Here is a 17611-nt window from a genome sequence, read left to right on the forward strand (position 1 = left end):
GGAATATCATTTTTTGTTTTAATTTTTAGTCGTCAAGGAGTGTGTGTGTGCATTTCTTATATCAAAGCCACATCAGACTATCTGCTGAGTCCACCGAGGGGAATCGAACCCCTGATTTTAGCATTGTAAGTCCGTAGACTTACCGCTGTACCAGCAGGATACTCGTCAGGGAGACAACTTCACCTGTCAAAGAGTAACTTTTTAAGACTTAATCTTTCTTATCCTCTTTATTTGTGTTTCGACAAGCTTCACTATAAACAACTATAATTTTTATAAAATGTTTTTTGTTGATTTTTAACATACAGAATGTTAGCAAACAACAATAACAAATTCAGTTACACAAGTAACGATTTTGTTAACATAACTTCTGAAGAGTATTTGTAATATCTTTACGTATTTAAATTTAGCTTCAGAGTATTATCGAAACACCAATATCATTAAAGAATGCGGGAAGAAAACTGTTTTCAATGTGGCCAGAAAGTTTCTTATAAATCTGATTTGTTATTTCAGCTAAATACAACAACGACGAAACCGAAAAGAAAATTGACATCCGGTTCACCATGGATGACAAAGAACAACTTACAGTTGTAACCAGTATGGGCACCGACAGAAGTAGCACATCCTTACGGCTTACACCCTATCTTGAGGTCAGAATCCCTAGTCGACGACTTGTTTACACCAAGGGTTATGTTGCTATGGTATACGGTAAAAAATATAGTGGACAACTTACCATCCAAGATCTTACCGAAAAACCGGTTGTGGTGAAAGGTAATGTATTACATATATCCTATAACTAATATATATGGATTATATCAAAGAAGACTGATATCTAAATACTTTAAAATACATATCCACTTAAAACTTATGATATTGATTTTTTTTTAACTAGACTAAAATAAATATATGTAGCCCCATTACAAATAAGAATGAAATTCAGAAATTGTCAGTTATTTATAATCGTACATAGTAAAAAAAAAAGGTTTTCTCTGTATTAAATAACTAGCTAATCAAATACACTATTCTTAGTACGTTAGCTGAATAAAGTTAAACTCCAGTTGCCCCCCAGTGGCTCCGAGGTATGTCTGCGGACGTACAACGTTAAAAACCGGCTTTCGATACCCGTGGTGAGCAGAGCACAGATAGCCTATTGTGTAGCTTTGTGCTTAATTCAAAACAACAATAAACTCTAGTTAAAAATCCACTGCAGGTTAAACATTTATTACATGTAAAAATTATTCATAAAAATGTTTGAAAATAGCAAAAGGCGTTCGTTATAGTTTAAAATAAAGTAAGTTAAATAAATCTTCAGTCTTTATCTTTCTGAAGGTTAATTATAATTTTTCCAGTCATTGATTTATAACCCCTTTTACTGTTGACGTTATTGACAGGAAAGTTTTAACAACAGTAAAAGTAGTCTAAAGACGAAAGGTTTACTCAATCAACTACATAAAAGAAATATGCGCTGTTTGAGGCTAATCAAAAAACATATTCACTTACTATTACTTAAACAAGCAAAACACTGATCACTAGATTATATTAAATGTCTTTGCAACGAAACTGTTACTCAATTATGTATAATAATGTAATTAAATATGTTTTCTTTTTATCCAGATGGTTATCATAATGAGTCTTTCTTGTAAAAAGTTATTATGTTTTTGCAGGAGATCTAGACATCAAGGACCGTGGAAGCTACGAAGGAGAAATTGGTATTAGTTCCTACTTTCTAGATACAACTGTTAAAGGAAATGTGAACATTGGATCATCAGTGTTTACCAAATTGGCCATAGATTACAAGATTTTGGAAGGACAGCGTGAGAATTTTGATATCACAGGCAAATTCCGTGACTTTTCAGCAAACTCTCTCACTAAATACACTGGTGCTATCACATTGCAAAGTACTGCCAGACCAGAATATGCCACTGCAGTGAACTGGGAAATGCAAAGCACTGACGGTCACCTGGAAAATCTCTTCGATGTTTCTTTTGGTGACGGACGCCGAATAGAAGTTCACAAAATAAAAATCCAGGAAATTTTGCGGTATGAAGGATCATTGGCCGATAACAAAATAGCAGCTACCTTGAAATTCCAGTATCCTCAACGTGATATCGATTATGTTCTACGCTTAAAGCACAGAAATAATGACAATTCCCTGTCCAATACTCTTAATATCAAATATAGTGGAAGGAGAGAAATTATGTCTGCTATAGAACTGAGCAAAGCTAACACCCGTTTCCTTCAGCTAAAAGCAGATGCCCAACTTCAATATCCTGGTAGAGAGATGAGGTTAGCTGGAGAAGTTACTGAAAACAATCGCAATGATTACCATGTCTCTATCAATGGACAGTGGCAAAAGGAACAGGTGAGAATGACGGCCAGTTACAAGAATAAAAGTGGCCGAAACCAGTTAAGGCATGAAGGTGATGTTGAAATCATACTTCCACGCACAAGTCCCATCAATATTGCCGGTTACATTCGTGCTGGACCAGGACAATATGCAGTTACAACTAATATCGAAGTAGCTAGAAAAAAATATAGTCTACAAGGTGATTATTCAACAACTTCTGTTTGGAACCACAGAGTTTCTGGTATGTTAATTTTCCCTGGTAATTCTTATTCTACTGTTGCTGTCCTTGAAGGTAGCCGTAATGGTATGAAAGCAACTTTTGACACCAACCTTGAAGGGATCCGCCATATCACTGGGACTGTAGACTTTACAAACACGAAGACCACAAAAACTGGTTCTCTGGACTTGAAGTGGGATGCTGACCATAACCAGGACAAACGAATAACCATTGATACTGAATATCAAGATATAGCTACTGGGCAAACAGGCGCTATCACTGTTAAAGTTTTAAACGCACAGTGAAAGCTTCTTTCAACAATGAGATTGATACCCGCTTCACAAAGGGAATCTTCCGACTAAACACCCGTGGTGAATTGGAGTGGGAACCATATAAAAAGATTGCCATGGAGATTAAATCTGACAATTATATCTCATCATATAAACGCAAAATACGAACTGACATCACTCTTACGACACCTTTTGACGGATTTCAAAGCAATAATGTTCATCTAAGCCATAGTGACGATGGTCAAGAATGGAAAAATGCTTTTGTTATAGAACAGAATTCAAGAAAAACCACCCTAACATCTGAAGGACGATATTACAACAATCGAGCTAGCTGTTTCCTACAAAGTACTGTCAAATTTTACAATCCAAATCAGGAAAGGATGCAAATGGACATCTATCATGAAATGAGCACTTCTGATATGTCTAATAAGTTGGAATTCCAATGGGGATATAATAGAAAAATCAGTGCTGGAATATATGGATCTCTTATTGGTTCAGGTATACGTGGAGGGATTAACTTTACCAGTCCATTCGAAACATTCAGAGACCTTTCTGCTTCTGTTTTACATACTCAAGATCAGCATCATGTGAAGTCACAGGTAGAGATACAGTGGGATGTGCAAAAGAAAATATCATTTGATTTTGATGGAAAACATGCTCTTGAAAACAATAAACGTACCTGTTCAATCAAAGCTGAAGTAGCAACACCATTTACTGGCTTTGAGTCTGCTTTAACAAATATTGTTTACACCAATGATGGTAGGAATGTTAATATTGATACTGAAATGAACTGGAATTATAAGCGAGTATCGTTTGGTATGCAGGGCTCCAATAAAAACACTTACTACAATACAAATGTCAATGGAAAAGTTTACTTTACAAGTTCCTTCCGTGGGTATGAAAACATTGAGTGCAGTGGTTTGTATGAAAGTTATAGACAGACATTTAAAGCAAACATTGAAGCAATTCTTCCGGGTAGACAGAAAGTCTCTGTTTCCAGTGAAGGGACATTTAGATCAATATCTGATGCAACAGTCAAGCTTCTTGCCACTACACCCATTCATAACTTGGAGCGTATTTCCTTTGACTTTTCCCACAAGTTTAGTGATAATTTGAAAACTGTTGGTGAGATAACTTACGGAAACCGCAAAATAACAATGGATCTTAGTGGAACCCATTCAATCAGCTATGGCGAACGACGTTTGAATGGTGCCCTTGTAGTCACCACTCCATATGTTGGATTTGAAGAAGTAAAAATAACCATTGCCCACGATACAAATCAACAGGATAGGTATAACAGTCGTCTGGAGGCTTCTTATGATAGAAACGTTTTTCAAGTTATGCATACATTTACTCTTCAGGACTCTTTAAATTTCCAAACTCAACTGGAAATATTTACTCCATTTGAGAACTTCAGATCTGCTAAAATAATAACCAAACAGTCTTTTCATTCCGATGCATTTAAACACAACACAAACTTTATTCTCAATAGACAAGCTCCAGTTGACATCTTGGTAGAGTTTCTAAATGAACACGACAGGAAAGGGCAGGATATTAAAGCTCGTTTCAAACTTCTGACTCCATCAGATATATTCCAGTCTCTATTGATCCAAGCCACCTACGAAGACAATGACCGTGAATACAAACCAAGACTTGAAATTCAGTGGAATGATTCCAAGAAAATTACTCTGGATGGATATTTGGCAAATGATAGAATGCAGCGAGTTGAAGGAAGTATTATCTACTCTAGTCCTTTTTATGGATACGAGAAAGTTACTCTTTCAGGAATGTATGACCTTACGAGCGAAAATAAGACTGGTGAGCTCTCTTTTGAATATGCCCCCCAAGAAAATGGTAAGCTGTCACTTAGTGGATTTTTATTTGCAGACAGAAGAACAGGAGAAGCTAATCTGATTTTCAGAAGTCCAATTCGTAACTATGAAAAGCTAATTGCTTATGGAAAGTATATTTCTGGCCGTAATGAGAAAAGTGGAGAAATTTCCTTCCAGTGGCCTAAAGATCAAAAAATGAAGGTATATACAGAAGTTAGTTACGGAAGAAATGATATTAAGTCTTCAGTTTCCTTTAATAGTCCATTTCAAGGGTATGAGGCATTCCGAGCTGAAGCTAATATAGACCAAAATAAGAACATGTTTCATAGCACACTGACATGGGGATCTGGTAAGGAAATTGACTTTTCTTTTGAATATGAAATAACGAGTAATTTGTTTACCACTGCTTTGATACTTCGTACTCCATTCTCGGGATATGAGGATATGGCTGTGAATGGGCGCATCCAGAAAAATTATTATGAATATGAAGGACTTCTTACTACAACCTGGGCGCCTACAAAACAAATAACCATCACAGGCAAGGTTAAACATAATGGTTTCTATCCTGATGAAATAACTGTTGACATCAAAACCCCATTCCACCTTTACAATAACATAAAATTTTCATCCACTATGAAGAATCTGGATAGAAGGTTTTCATTCAATTCGAACGTTAACTGGAATAATGAAATATATGACATGAATATTATTTTTGATAGAACTGGAAGAGAGGCTATAGAAGGGAAGTTTAATTTGAATACTCCAAATCCTGATCATAAAATAAGTATTGAAGGACATTTGAATGAAAATAATGCTCAGAAAATAGAAGGTAGCTTCAAATTTACAACTCCCTTTGAGACAATTAGTCCAATAGATATAAGTGGAAGCCTATATGATTCTGGAGAAGGAAAAAAGCTGTCCATTAATGGAAACAGCCAAAACAAACGATTTTCCATCACTGGAGATCTATATAATAACAGAAACCGTCACATAACAGGTAAATTGACACTAGACTTACCATTCTTATATTCTTCAAACATCGATATGGGCTTTGATATTCAGAGCGATTGGAATAGTCAATTTGAAGCCTCAGCCAAGTTGACATATGGATCATCAGTGCATGGAACAAAGGTAGTGTTAAAGAATTCCAACGTTATTAAGGAGATGGTATTAGAAATTGAATCTTCTCTACTGTTTACCAATAAAGTAACACTGGAATTAGAGCTTACATCTAATTCTAATGCTTATAATACAGCCTTAAAATTGTATACACCTTATGTTAGTCACCGTTTTGCTGGAAGCTTGCAAAAGATTCAACAGGGCTACAGTGTTGAGGTGCGTTTTGAAAGTCCGATTATTAAAAATGGACCTTTCAGCTTTGATGCTACCTATTCAAGTGAAGGATATGAAGGGATAAAACTAGATATCAGCTTGGGTACTAAATTTGATAAGCATAGCTTGGAGGTTGTGTATAATTATGGCAGAGATTTAGTTGTGCTTTCTGGAAAAGTCGAGAGCAGCTTATTGGTAGGACGTTCAGTTGAATTTGAAGGAAGGTACATTAATAGCAATAATCGTGAGTTCGAAACCTCGCTTAAATTGACTACTCCTTATTCTTCTCACTCTGTTTCAGGAACCCTTAAATTATATGATACAGAAATAGAGAGCATAGTAAGAATAGAAACACCACTTTTTAATCCTAAGTCTCTTACAGTCACAAGCAAGTTTTTAAATAAAAACTATGAAGTTATGGAAGGCAATTTTCTGATTAAGACGCCTACAAGTGAATTGCGTGTGGCTGGAAACATACGTAACAGTGGTTGGAAAGGAATGGAGGCTTTCTTCACAATCAACACTCCATTTGAGATTTTGAAAATGGCAAGAGTTGATACGAAATTTCTTAATGAAAACTTTAAGAACATAGAGGGGTCTTTTGTTGCCCAGACGTCTACCTATACTTTCCCAAAGATATCAATTTCTGGAAAAGTTCGCCATAACACCGGTATGTATGATGTTTCCATCAACACCAAGCTTCCTTTCCGAAGATACAGCAACATTAATCTTTTAGCTACTCTGCATCACAACAATGACATGACCTTTGTCAATCCCAGGGTTACATTTACTCTTCAACAAAACCAATATACAGTCTACTCCAACTATAGATATTTTGGTGAAAATCTAGTAGCAGCTGCTGGTTATGAACTAAATGAAAAGCCTCAAGTAGAATTTTCAACCACGATCAAGTTCACCCCTAATAATTGGAATAGTGAGATTACCGTTAAGACTCCTTTCCGTGGCTATGAGAACTACAATTTGGTTATAACCTATACAATTGAACAAGAACTCCATAATATTCGTGTTGTTTTTAAGGACCCTGTGTACAGGACATCAGTTGTCAACATGTCTTTCCGCTATAGTGATTCTACCAACATGGGAGGAGAAATTACCCTTACTACACCATTCCGTGGATGGGAAAACATTGAAACAAATATTATTCTGCAAAGCAATTCTAAAAGGCTTCTCAGCAATTTCCAGTACAGCTGGGGAAACAACCAGAAAATTGTTTTCAACTTTGAAAACAAAATTAACAGTAAAGGGTTCTCAGGAGAGCTGAAGATCATTTCTCCTTTACAAATACTCAAAAACACCAACATTGAATACAAGGTTTTAAATAAAGACAACACGAAGAGTGAGGTAGAAATTATATATAATAGTCGTAAAATCTTCATTTTAGAAACATCATCTGTGTACGAACCTCAGGGACATCATAGAAATGTAAACGTCCAGCTCCCATTAGCTGCCGTTGGTTTTGCTTTTGATGCGAAGTCTCTTGAAGCTGGAATAGAAATGAAAGTTGAGACTAACATCCCTTCCAGAAAAATGTTATTTCATACAATCTACCAAAGTACCTGGTCGCACTTTAGTCATGCTACTGAACTCACTTGGGACGTAGAAGCTCGTCGCACCATCTCTTACGAAGCCAGGCTAGTAGAATCATCAAAACGAGGTACAGACATCTTTGGTAAACTGAGTCTTCCAGGTCGTACATTTGAGCTTAAGGGAGAAACTGAACCTCTTCAAAATGGTAAAAATATCAACGTGGAGTTTTCGTGGGATGCAGCTAGAGACGTAAACAAGCGATTGGGTCTTGGTTTCGAATATGAAGATAAAAGTGGAAAAGCTGTAACAGCCTACAAAATTCAGATGACCATGAAACACCCTCGTCTATCTAAGGTGAGTGAGTAAAACTAAGTTTTGTAGATAACGTATCTTGAGGCATAAAAATAATGTTCGTATGTTTAAAACATTATTTTAAAATATTTACTGATTAATAGTTCTGAGTCGTATTGTAAGACTAGTCAGTTACATATTGTAATTTTTGTATAAATTCGATTTACCGTATTCGGAATCTTTTTCTTTTATCTAATTTCGTACTCATAATTATCAGTTTTCAAGAGCTTCAAAAATGCTTTTATTAATTTCCCTATAATGTTATTAGATTAATCAGATTATTGCCTTGTATGTCTTAATAAATTATTTTCCTCCCTTTCAGTACATCAGTATATTCCTCAAGACTCATTTGTTACTTTTTATTTCTTCAGGATCTCGTAGTTCTCGGAGATATTTCGGTTTCTTCATCTGAGTTGTATGCCAAAGCTGAAGTCGACTACTCCCGATATCGTCAGAATAAGATGGCTGTAGAGGTCAGAGGTAAGAATATCCAGAGCTGGGGAGAATCTAAGTATACCATTGAAGCCAATGCCAGGCATCCAGTTACCAACATTGACATCTCAGTAAATGGCCAGTTCGTAAACAATAATGATGAATACATTTTCGACATGAAGTTTGACTACCTTGATCGCAACAGAATGAAACGCGTCCAAGAACTGAAGACGAAGATAATGAAGCTACGCCAGGAAATCCATTTTGAGGTTAGGGTAAAATGATGTTATACATAATAACAGTGTCAGTGGATCTGATATAACCTGATTCTATACATAATACAGTGTCAGTGAATCTGATATAATCTGATGCTATACATAATAATAAAGTGTTAGTGAATCTGATGTAACCATTTGGTTACGTCAAATATCACTATAAATAGGTCAAAGAACAAATTAGTATTACTTTGAAATTTTTGATGCTACAAAACTTTATGTTTCGCAAACAGAGTGTTGTAGATGAGATTGTAAACACTACAAATGGCATCACTATATTTATGAAGGTGTTACTAAAATAACATACTTCATGTTTCTGTGTATCTGATTGTGTGGCATTTACGTAATACGTGGTGTAAGATAAACAATATTCATTGGTATGTGTTTTGTGTTTTCAGATGAAAGCCGGTGGCAACCAGCTAAAAATGCTTGGTCGCATGTTTAACAGAGATCATGAGTTCACAGCTGCTTTAGAACAGCAGCTGAATGACTACAGCCCTGTTCACTCTCACTTCAGGTTGAGCAAAAGACACATGAACATGGACCTAAACATCACTACACCAGGTAGGCCATATTTTATCGCTTGTGGTCGGGCATGGCCTTGTAGTTAACGTACCGGACTGTGAATTTGAGGATTCATGGTTCATGTTATTTTACTAGTTTACGTGCCCCACTCGGTGGGGTCAGGATTACGTATCAATAATGACAGTCAAGTCCTACTCTATTAAATACTCCAAAAGTTAATGTTACTACCCGTTCTCCTTTTTCCTAGTCTATTACTTTAATATACAACTTTAAAATCAGGGGTTCGATTCCTCTCGGTGGGCTCAGCAGATAGCCTAATGTGGCTTTGCTATAAGAAAACACACACACACTTTAATATTAGGGACAACTTGCTCTGACAGCCCGTGCGCGATTTTCCGAAATCAATAAACAAAACTAAATATTTCGCCTGTGTTGGATAAATTAATGATGTAAAACCTACTAATTGTGAAAAATGTAGACAATATCCAAGACTGTATGTTATAAAACGTTTTTTGTAATCCGGTATTTGCCAGACGAAGTTTTCTATTCTCGTAACTTGCGTATATGATTAGCTAATACGTTTGATTTTAAGAAGCCTTACGTGTATGTATAACTTTTCAAGAGTTAGCTATTGAAAAATTAGGATGACTGCAGTCCTTTTTTCTCTCTTTTCTAGTTCAAAGTGCATTCAATCCAGTATAGAATATCTAAAGTAACGAAAGTTATTGTCAAATAAATAATAAACATTGACTTTCCATAACACTAAGAAAGCCTAAAAGTATTTCTTTAAAATTAGAAAACAACGGAATCCATATTAGAGCAGCCCTACCTGAGGACGCAGCTCAGTTTCAGATCAACCACATCAAGCATGGAGAGTCTGTTTCTGACGTTCTATTTGACTTTGGTTTAGAGGAAGCTAAGGTTCTTAGAGGCCGTATCACTTGGAGACGAGAAATGATGGATGACGTTAAGGTTGGTTAAAATGAGAATCACTTTTGTTAACATGTTAAAAACAGGTTAAATAAACAAAAGTATTTCTCTCGTTCATACTTTCTGCGTTTTATCGTGAAGTGAAAAGAACACATGTAGAATAAATTAAAGAAGCACCTTTGTTAATTATGTTAATTACGTTTGATTATATGTTATTTCAAAACTCATATTATTAAAATATATGTGAAAATACAATTATAATAATAAGGGAATCTGTGTTAACTACAACCCGCCCCCAGTGGCACAACAGTATATCTGCGGACTTACAACGCTAGAAATGTTTGTTTTTTGTTGTTGTTGTTTTATTTCGCGCAAAGCTACTCGAGGACTATCTGCGCTTACAACGCTAGAAACCGTGTTTCGTTACCCGTGGTGGGCGGAGCACAGACAACCAATTGTGTAACTTTGTGTTAAATTCAAAACAAGACATTACATCATATTACATACTGTGTGTTTGTTATATATATATATAGGAGGTAGTCTCCAACAATTACGAGCGTTTCAACGAGATGTATTCATCCACCATAAATGATGTTTACGATGAAGCTTCTCAGGAACTCAACTCCAAGACATCTTTAATAAAGAGGTCTTTGACTCAGGAACTGAAGCCTTTCTACAGAGAGATGCAGCAGGATATTTCTAACTTAGAGGATGAAATGAGATTAGTTAGTAAAGAGATGTTTAAAATGTACAGAAGAAATGAGTTCTACATCAAAGATATCATCAATGGTATTGAAATGGTTGCAGAGTCTGTTTGGTAAGTGTTTGTCTTCTATATCAAATACCATCAGATATAATAAAAGTAGGCGAATGTACGACATATTAAAACAGTAATATTTTTATTATCTTCAATATTTTCACACGACACATTAGGCATGTTTGTTTGCAGTTCCCAGTACCTTGCCCATTTGTTTCATTGGACTGTAATTTTACTAACACACAAAATCAAGTGGGAGATACATGTAGACTCTGATTTAATTATAAATTTGAGTTGAGAAGTAATTTGAGTCTCCCCCCAGCGCTAAAAACCAGGTTTCGATACCCGTGGTGAAAACACATAGTTTAATGTGTAACTTTATGCTTAACAACGAACCAGCCAAGTTTGAGTTGTCATATATGTGTGTGTGTGATTGGGATTAATAAAGTGTATTTTTCTATTTAATCAATCTAGCTCCGTCATCTGTAAAAGCGGTGAGATTTTTACAATGGCATCGTATCGACTGGGCGTGTCTTCTCATACGTCTTCAGTTGCATTATTGAAAAATCCAACTTAATTTTGGAAACCATTGTTGACGTCTACGGCCGTGCTATCTACGGAGCAGTTCGTATTATCAGGGATTTTAGCATTAATATCCGTGAATGGACAAAATCAGTTACCATCTACCTCACTGATTTCAGCTATCTGATCGTGCGAAACACAGAATGGTTCATCCACCGATACACTCCCTTCGTGGAAACATATTTTTCAAGACTTGTTACCACATATCTAGGGGTGAAGGAGATAGTGAAAGGTGAGAACAAACTTAGAATAAGCTGTTACACAATATTATATTGTGAATGAAAAGGCCTACAGTGGCGCAGCAGTATGTCTGTGGACTTGTAGCGCCAGAAACTGGGTTCTGATATCCGTGAGCAGAGCTCAGAAAGCCTACTGTGTAGCTTTGTGCTTAACTTTAACAAACAAGTGAGAGGAAAGTCTGTATTTTTTTTCATAAGCAAATTAATTCTGTTTGTTTGTTTCGTTTGTTTTTTGGAATTTCGCACAAAGCTACTCGAGGGCTATCTGTGCTAGCCGTCCCTAATTTAGCAGTGTAAGACTAGAGGGAAGGCAGCTAATCATCACCACCCACCGCCAACTCTTGGGCTACTCTTTTACCAACGAATAGTGGGATTGACCGTCACATTATAACGCCCCCACGGCTGGGAGGGCGAGCATGTTTGGCGCGACTCGGGCGCGAACCCGCGACCCTCAGATTACAAAGCGCACGCCTTAACGCGCTAGGCCATGCCAGGCCTTCAAATTAATTCTAAAGAAAATATAATTTTTATGACTTACGTCGTATGTTTTAATTTTACAAAACATTGCGCGGTACTTAGAGCAAAGTTGTTTTTTTTCAAAAAAACTTGCGCATTCTTAACTTGAAAAAAATGTAAGAGTAATGTAAGAATTCAGGTTTTAACTAATAATAAATATGTCTTTCAGATTATGTTGATTACCTGGCTGAGGAGATCTACAATCACCCTTATTACATTGCTTTGAATAACTACATAAACAGGGTTAAATCCACCATCGCCGCTTTCCATCGTAGCTACTACTCCAATATGTACAATAACTTCAAACAAGGTCTTAGCACATCTGTATCCTCTCTCTCAAACTACTATAACTACTTTCATCGTCATCCCCATGTAGAGTCAATAAAAGAATTTTCTAGAGACACATACAACAAGGTATGGTATGATTCCTCAAAGTTATTGGTCAACTTTTTACTTTCTCGTGCCTTTATCATATTTTATTACAAGCTAAAAGACCAAGTCCAGCTCTGTACATTTCAGTTACTGAAATAACAGCTTTAACAACCACAGCTGCTGAATTGTAGCTTTATTCTCCATTTTTTTTATCCTTACATTGCAAATAGTTCATTAGAACTTGTTTTTCGAATAATCTTTATCACAATAGTTAAATTAAATAAATGCAGCTTTTGTACTTATAACACAAATAGAATGAAGCAAATTTATTTAGAATAATAACACACAAACCTTGTTTTTTATAGGGAATCGATGTTGCCAGGTATCTTGGATTTGATTATATCATCGACACTATATACCATCAGTTGAAAGACACTGTTTTGGAATCAGTCAAAGAACTTGTCCAGGATTGGTCCAGTATGGTTTCAGGTTTCAGCTATACCTTCAAACCAGAACGAGGTCAAGTGGGATTCGACATTAAACTACCATCCACTCATGAAAACCTTCGAGATTTACTGGACATCACCACCTACCCTATCTACCAGCACCTTCAGGATCTCAAATACAAATTGATCAATGAAGATTTATATGTGTGGGATAGTTATTACACCATGATACGATTCGTGAACCCCAAGAACTGGATCCCTCCATTTACAGGTATGTAGAGTTGTAGTTTTGCTACTGCTAAATATAACGGGTGTTTAAGTCACCAATCAAGAAAACTTTTTATAATCTCTAATTTTGATATATTATTCATAGAATAACAATAAATAATGTTGCCGCATAAACGTGAATTTTGTTAATTAAATCTAGAAAACTCTGATTTAGAATAATATTGTTTCACAGCCCACGCCATGATTGCTGGAAACGACCACTACATCACTTTCGACAAGTTTCACTTCGATTTTGCTGGGGAGTGTAGTTATCTCTTAGCAAGAGATTTTGCTGATGGAAATTTCACCGTTGCCATCACATACACTCGTAACAACTACAGGGTCGTTAAGAAGTCTCTAACGGTAATAACTGATGATGCTAAGATTGAGATCAGCCCAGACTACAAAGTTACTATATCTGACACCAAGGTAGAACTACCCGTGGAAATTGGCGAGATTGTCGCTAAGAGAGAGGACAACACTGTGCATATCCATTATGCTCGTGGCATCGATGTCCGTTGCAATTTCATTCATGACGTTTGTAGTCTTGAAATGTCAGGTTTCTACTTTGGTAAAACTGCTGGCCTCTTTGGTACTTATGACAACGAACCTCAGCTGGACATGATGACTCCTGAAAGAAGACTGGTCGACCAACCCGAAAAGTTTGCAAGTAGCTGGCAGATTGGGTCTGCTGTCTGCCGTCCTTCCTCTCCTAGAAGAGGAGCAGTGGTCACTGAAGAAGCTAAAGAAAGATGCAATGAGATCTTCCATGACAGTAGCTCTAACCTCAGACCTTGCTTCCAACAGGTTAGTACTATTTTATGTTTTAATGTTTATAAACTAGTTTTAACCTGCATTGAAGCTTTGAATAGCTGTTGAAAAACGCATTTATGTATTTTAACTATATTACGCTTGTCTGCACCAATTTTACTTTAATTAGATTATAATATCAAAGATTGTCATTTGTTATTTCATGCGGACAATATTTAAAACGTTTCTGCCTTTGTTAACAGGTTAATCCAGAACCATATTTTGACATGTGTGTCAGAGATCTCTCAGAAGTTGACATTCAGCGAAAATCGGACGCCATTTGTACATCTTCTGCAGCTTACAGAACTCATTGTAAAGTTGCTGGCGTAAAAGTAAAGATGCCCAAATCTTGTGGTATGTGTAAATGCATTCAATTCAATAATACAAGAGTTAATGACACATTTAGAAATCACAATTCTGTCACCTAAGAGATGTGTTTTATTACTTGAAATTAACACTTACTGGTAATAAGGGTGCAATTTACATTCTTTGACCTTATAACTTTTATCAACATTCATAAACAAAGTGATTGACAACGTCTTAACTATTTCCATAAGAAACGTAGAGTCAAGAAATTTGACACGAACAATTGTCTAATGATAACTTTTACATAAGTGCATGCACTATTAACTTTTCAGTACGATGTGAAAATTATGATGGTACCATCCTACTGGAGGGAGAAACGTCTGTGATCAAGAAAGTACCTACCAAAGTAGCAGACATTGTATTCATCGTGGAGGAGAAAGCATGTAACAAAGATGTGATGCCGATGCTGGGTAAGATGGCTCGAGGGGTGGAGAGCAGTTACCGACAGAAGGGTTACAGTGATATACGTTACACCGTTGTTGGGTTTGGAGGTAACGGAGTTCATGGTTTCCCCCATGTTCACACTAGTGATGGTCAAGTATTTGCCAGCATCCGTTCTATCGACTCAGCACTAACTAGTCTCACCATTGGCGACGGTCCAAGTAACATCTTCCACGCCATCCGTTTTGCCGCTGGACTTCCCTTCCATGCTGGAGCCACCAAGAGTTTTGTCCTTGCCAAATGCACTACTTGTGAAGCTGAAGACACGAAGGTTAGAATAAGCTATATATTTTGTAAAAGACATACGATTTACATTTTAAATAAATAAGAATAATTTACCATCAATGTTCTAAACCATAAACTTGAAACTTTATAGTCAACTTTTATTGTAATATTATTTTTAATTTCGTCTAGTTTCATAGAATACTGTATCGCTCATATCGTTCTTGAAACTTACACATAAATATATTTTTTATTTTGTTCATTTGCTGTTTCAACACTCTTAATAGGCTGACTACAGTGAAATTCTGCAGACACTGTTGGACAGTGAGATCACCCTCCATATACTAATGGACCATGAATTTGAGATGAAATCGGCTTCTAAGTCGAAGAAAGCAAAGCGATTGCTAGGTTAGTTTTGCATTTTACTAAAACCTTACATTATTTATTCTTTCACGTGTTCTTAGCTGTCTGTATGCTCTATTCAGAAGGAATATACATACATAAACAGATTTTAATATTTACGTTAATTCCCAAGACCTATAAACAACAATACATATAAAATCCTTATGTATTTTCTAAATTACAAACATGCGCTATTTTTAGTACTGTATATGGAAAAAGTAATCATGTTTCCTGCAACAGTAACTAGTAATCATGGCAGACTTGTAACATCACATAATCTACTCCTGTCACTTTTTATTCTAAGAAAAACTAAAACGTGAATTATTTAGGTTTGGACCTCAATTATGCCTACTCGCTAAAAGATGCCAAAGACAAGCAACTGAAGGGAGACAAGGCTATCCTTTCACAGGTTAAGGTTCCCAAAGATCATTGCGTGCCTTTAGCTCTGGAATCAAAGGGATCGTTCTTCACTACAGAAAAGTTAACAACCAACGCGAAAAAGGCAAAGAAATTCATCGACGTCGTGACCCGTCGTATGGCTCTAACTGCAGAACAATCACAGTGCCAAACTTGTGGATGCATTGCAACTGAAGATGGTGTTGGCAAGATGATGTGCCAAGCCTGTGTCTCTAATCCTATAATAGTGAGGGATATTGTAAGTTCGAAAGTATTTTATAACATATTATCACATTATTGAAATAGCCAACTTAAAAATAAAGAACGTGTATACGAATAAAGAAATTTTTACCAAATAATGAAACATTTAGAAATATTACAAAAATAGCGAGAATGGCACTTTTTTTTCTACTTATTTATAATCTAGAGCAAAATTACAATGTAACTGTTAACGATGCAACACCTGAAACAAATTACACGCGACAAAAAAAAGTACTCTTGGTTTTCAAAGAACCTTGCTTTAAAATTCTGGCATATCTTAATATTAAATTCGGTTATATAATAGCAAATATATTATTTGCTACTCAACATAGCTAGATAACCATACCGTTTTATTAAAGAACCAATCACTTATTGTTCTTTAGTGTGATATGCTTCGTTCAATCCACAGCTTATGAAGTCAATTAATATTTGCCTGTTCTCGTGGTATATTGTTTACAGCCCATCTACAGTAACAAGGAAGTTGGTGATAGTAACAGTAAAGAGGTAGATGAATATGATGATGACCAGAATGATGATTTTGAGGACTACATGGACCTACCTCTGCAGGGGAAGAAACGCAAGATGTGGAAGGAGTACTGAACTTCTGAAACATCAGAAAATCATAGTTATTCCTATAAGTTGTGATTATAATATCATTTAATCTTATGTGTAGTTCCAGTAATGTAAGAATTTCATATGTAACCTATTCATCGTAGTGTTTTGTTTCAATGATCATTATGATAAATAATGTAAAATCATATATCATTACCTATTTCAATAGCTTCACTATAATATGATGCCCAAGCAATGCAAGGATCTATTATAATAATTATTGTCAATGTATTGTATCAAAAGTATACGAAATGTATTTGTAAAATTTGAAAATATATTGTGTAACTGGTATGTAATGAATCATACTCATTGTTTTTAAAGCATGTATTTATAATCTGACAAGAAAAGCTAATAAAATAATTTACAGATTTTATTTAACTCTCTGAAACGTATTTCTTGTGCTCGCTTGGATTTACTAAAATATCAAGCCTCGTTTAACTTTAAAATGAGCCTCCATTTTAAACTGCCAAGAACAATAATCTCCTCCCTTAAAAACAGCTGAATTCTAAATATTGTTTTTTTTTCATATACAACTTTAAATCACTTACACTTTTTTACGTTATCCTTGTGATATACGTTTGTAGGCATACCTTGTTATACGTTTTAAAATATAAAGAAACTGTCATGCACAATTGCTCTGGATTTCTCTCGATAGTTGACGAAAAACATACTGGAAAAAGACAAAGCTCTTTAGAAGTTACTCTTAAAGTAATCAAGAATTGTACAATTCACCGGCCACTTCTGTAAGAAGTAGCTTCATTCTTTTAATTAATAAGTCTTTCCTGTACAAAAAGTCCTCAATCTTTATATAAATATCCATTTTTAGCCAAGATAACCTCACACGTT

General features: G+C 35.7%; 1 protein-coding gene across 1 annotated transcript in view; it reads left to right on the plus strand.

Moving 5' to 3' along the window:
• The window catches only part of LOC143245065 (uncharacterized), a 32467-nt gene extending 15329 nt beyond the window's left edge, over positions 1 to 17138 (plus strand). Inside the window, 17 exon segments of the mRNA XM_076490869.1 lie at positions 511 to 768; positions 1662 to 2860; positions 2863 to 7917; positions 8286 to 8615; positions 9020 to 9185; positions 9943 to 10118; positions 10610 to 10893; positions 11308 to 11353; positions 11356 to 11647; positions 12340 to 12584; positions 12908 to 13259; positions 13449 to 14062; positions 14269 to 14419; positions 14704 to 15143; positions 15382 to 15502; positions 15826 to 16151; positions 16613 to 17138. Of these exon segments, the coding sequence (XP_076346984.1) occupies positions 511 to 768; positions 1662 to 2860; positions 2863 to 7917; positions 8286 to 8615; positions 9020 to 9185; positions 9943 to 10118; positions 10610 to 10893; positions 11308 to 11353; positions 11356 to 11647; positions 12340 to 12584; positions 12908 to 13259; positions 13449 to 14062; positions 14269 to 14419; positions 14704 to 15143; positions 15382 to 15502; positions 15826 to 16151; positions 16613 to 16753 (10196 nt within the window). The 3' untranslated portion in view covers positions 16754 to 17138.
• The last annotated feature ends 473 nt before the right edge of the window (positions 17139 to 17611 follow it).

This window comes from Tachypleus tridentatus, chromosome 2 (assembly GCF_004210375.1).
Source record: "Tachypleus tridentatus isolate NWPU-2018 chromosome 2, ASM421037v1, whole genome shotgun sequence".
NCBI lineage: Eukaryota > Metazoa > Arthropoda > Merostomata > Xiphosura > Limulidae > Tachypleus > Tachypleus tridentatus.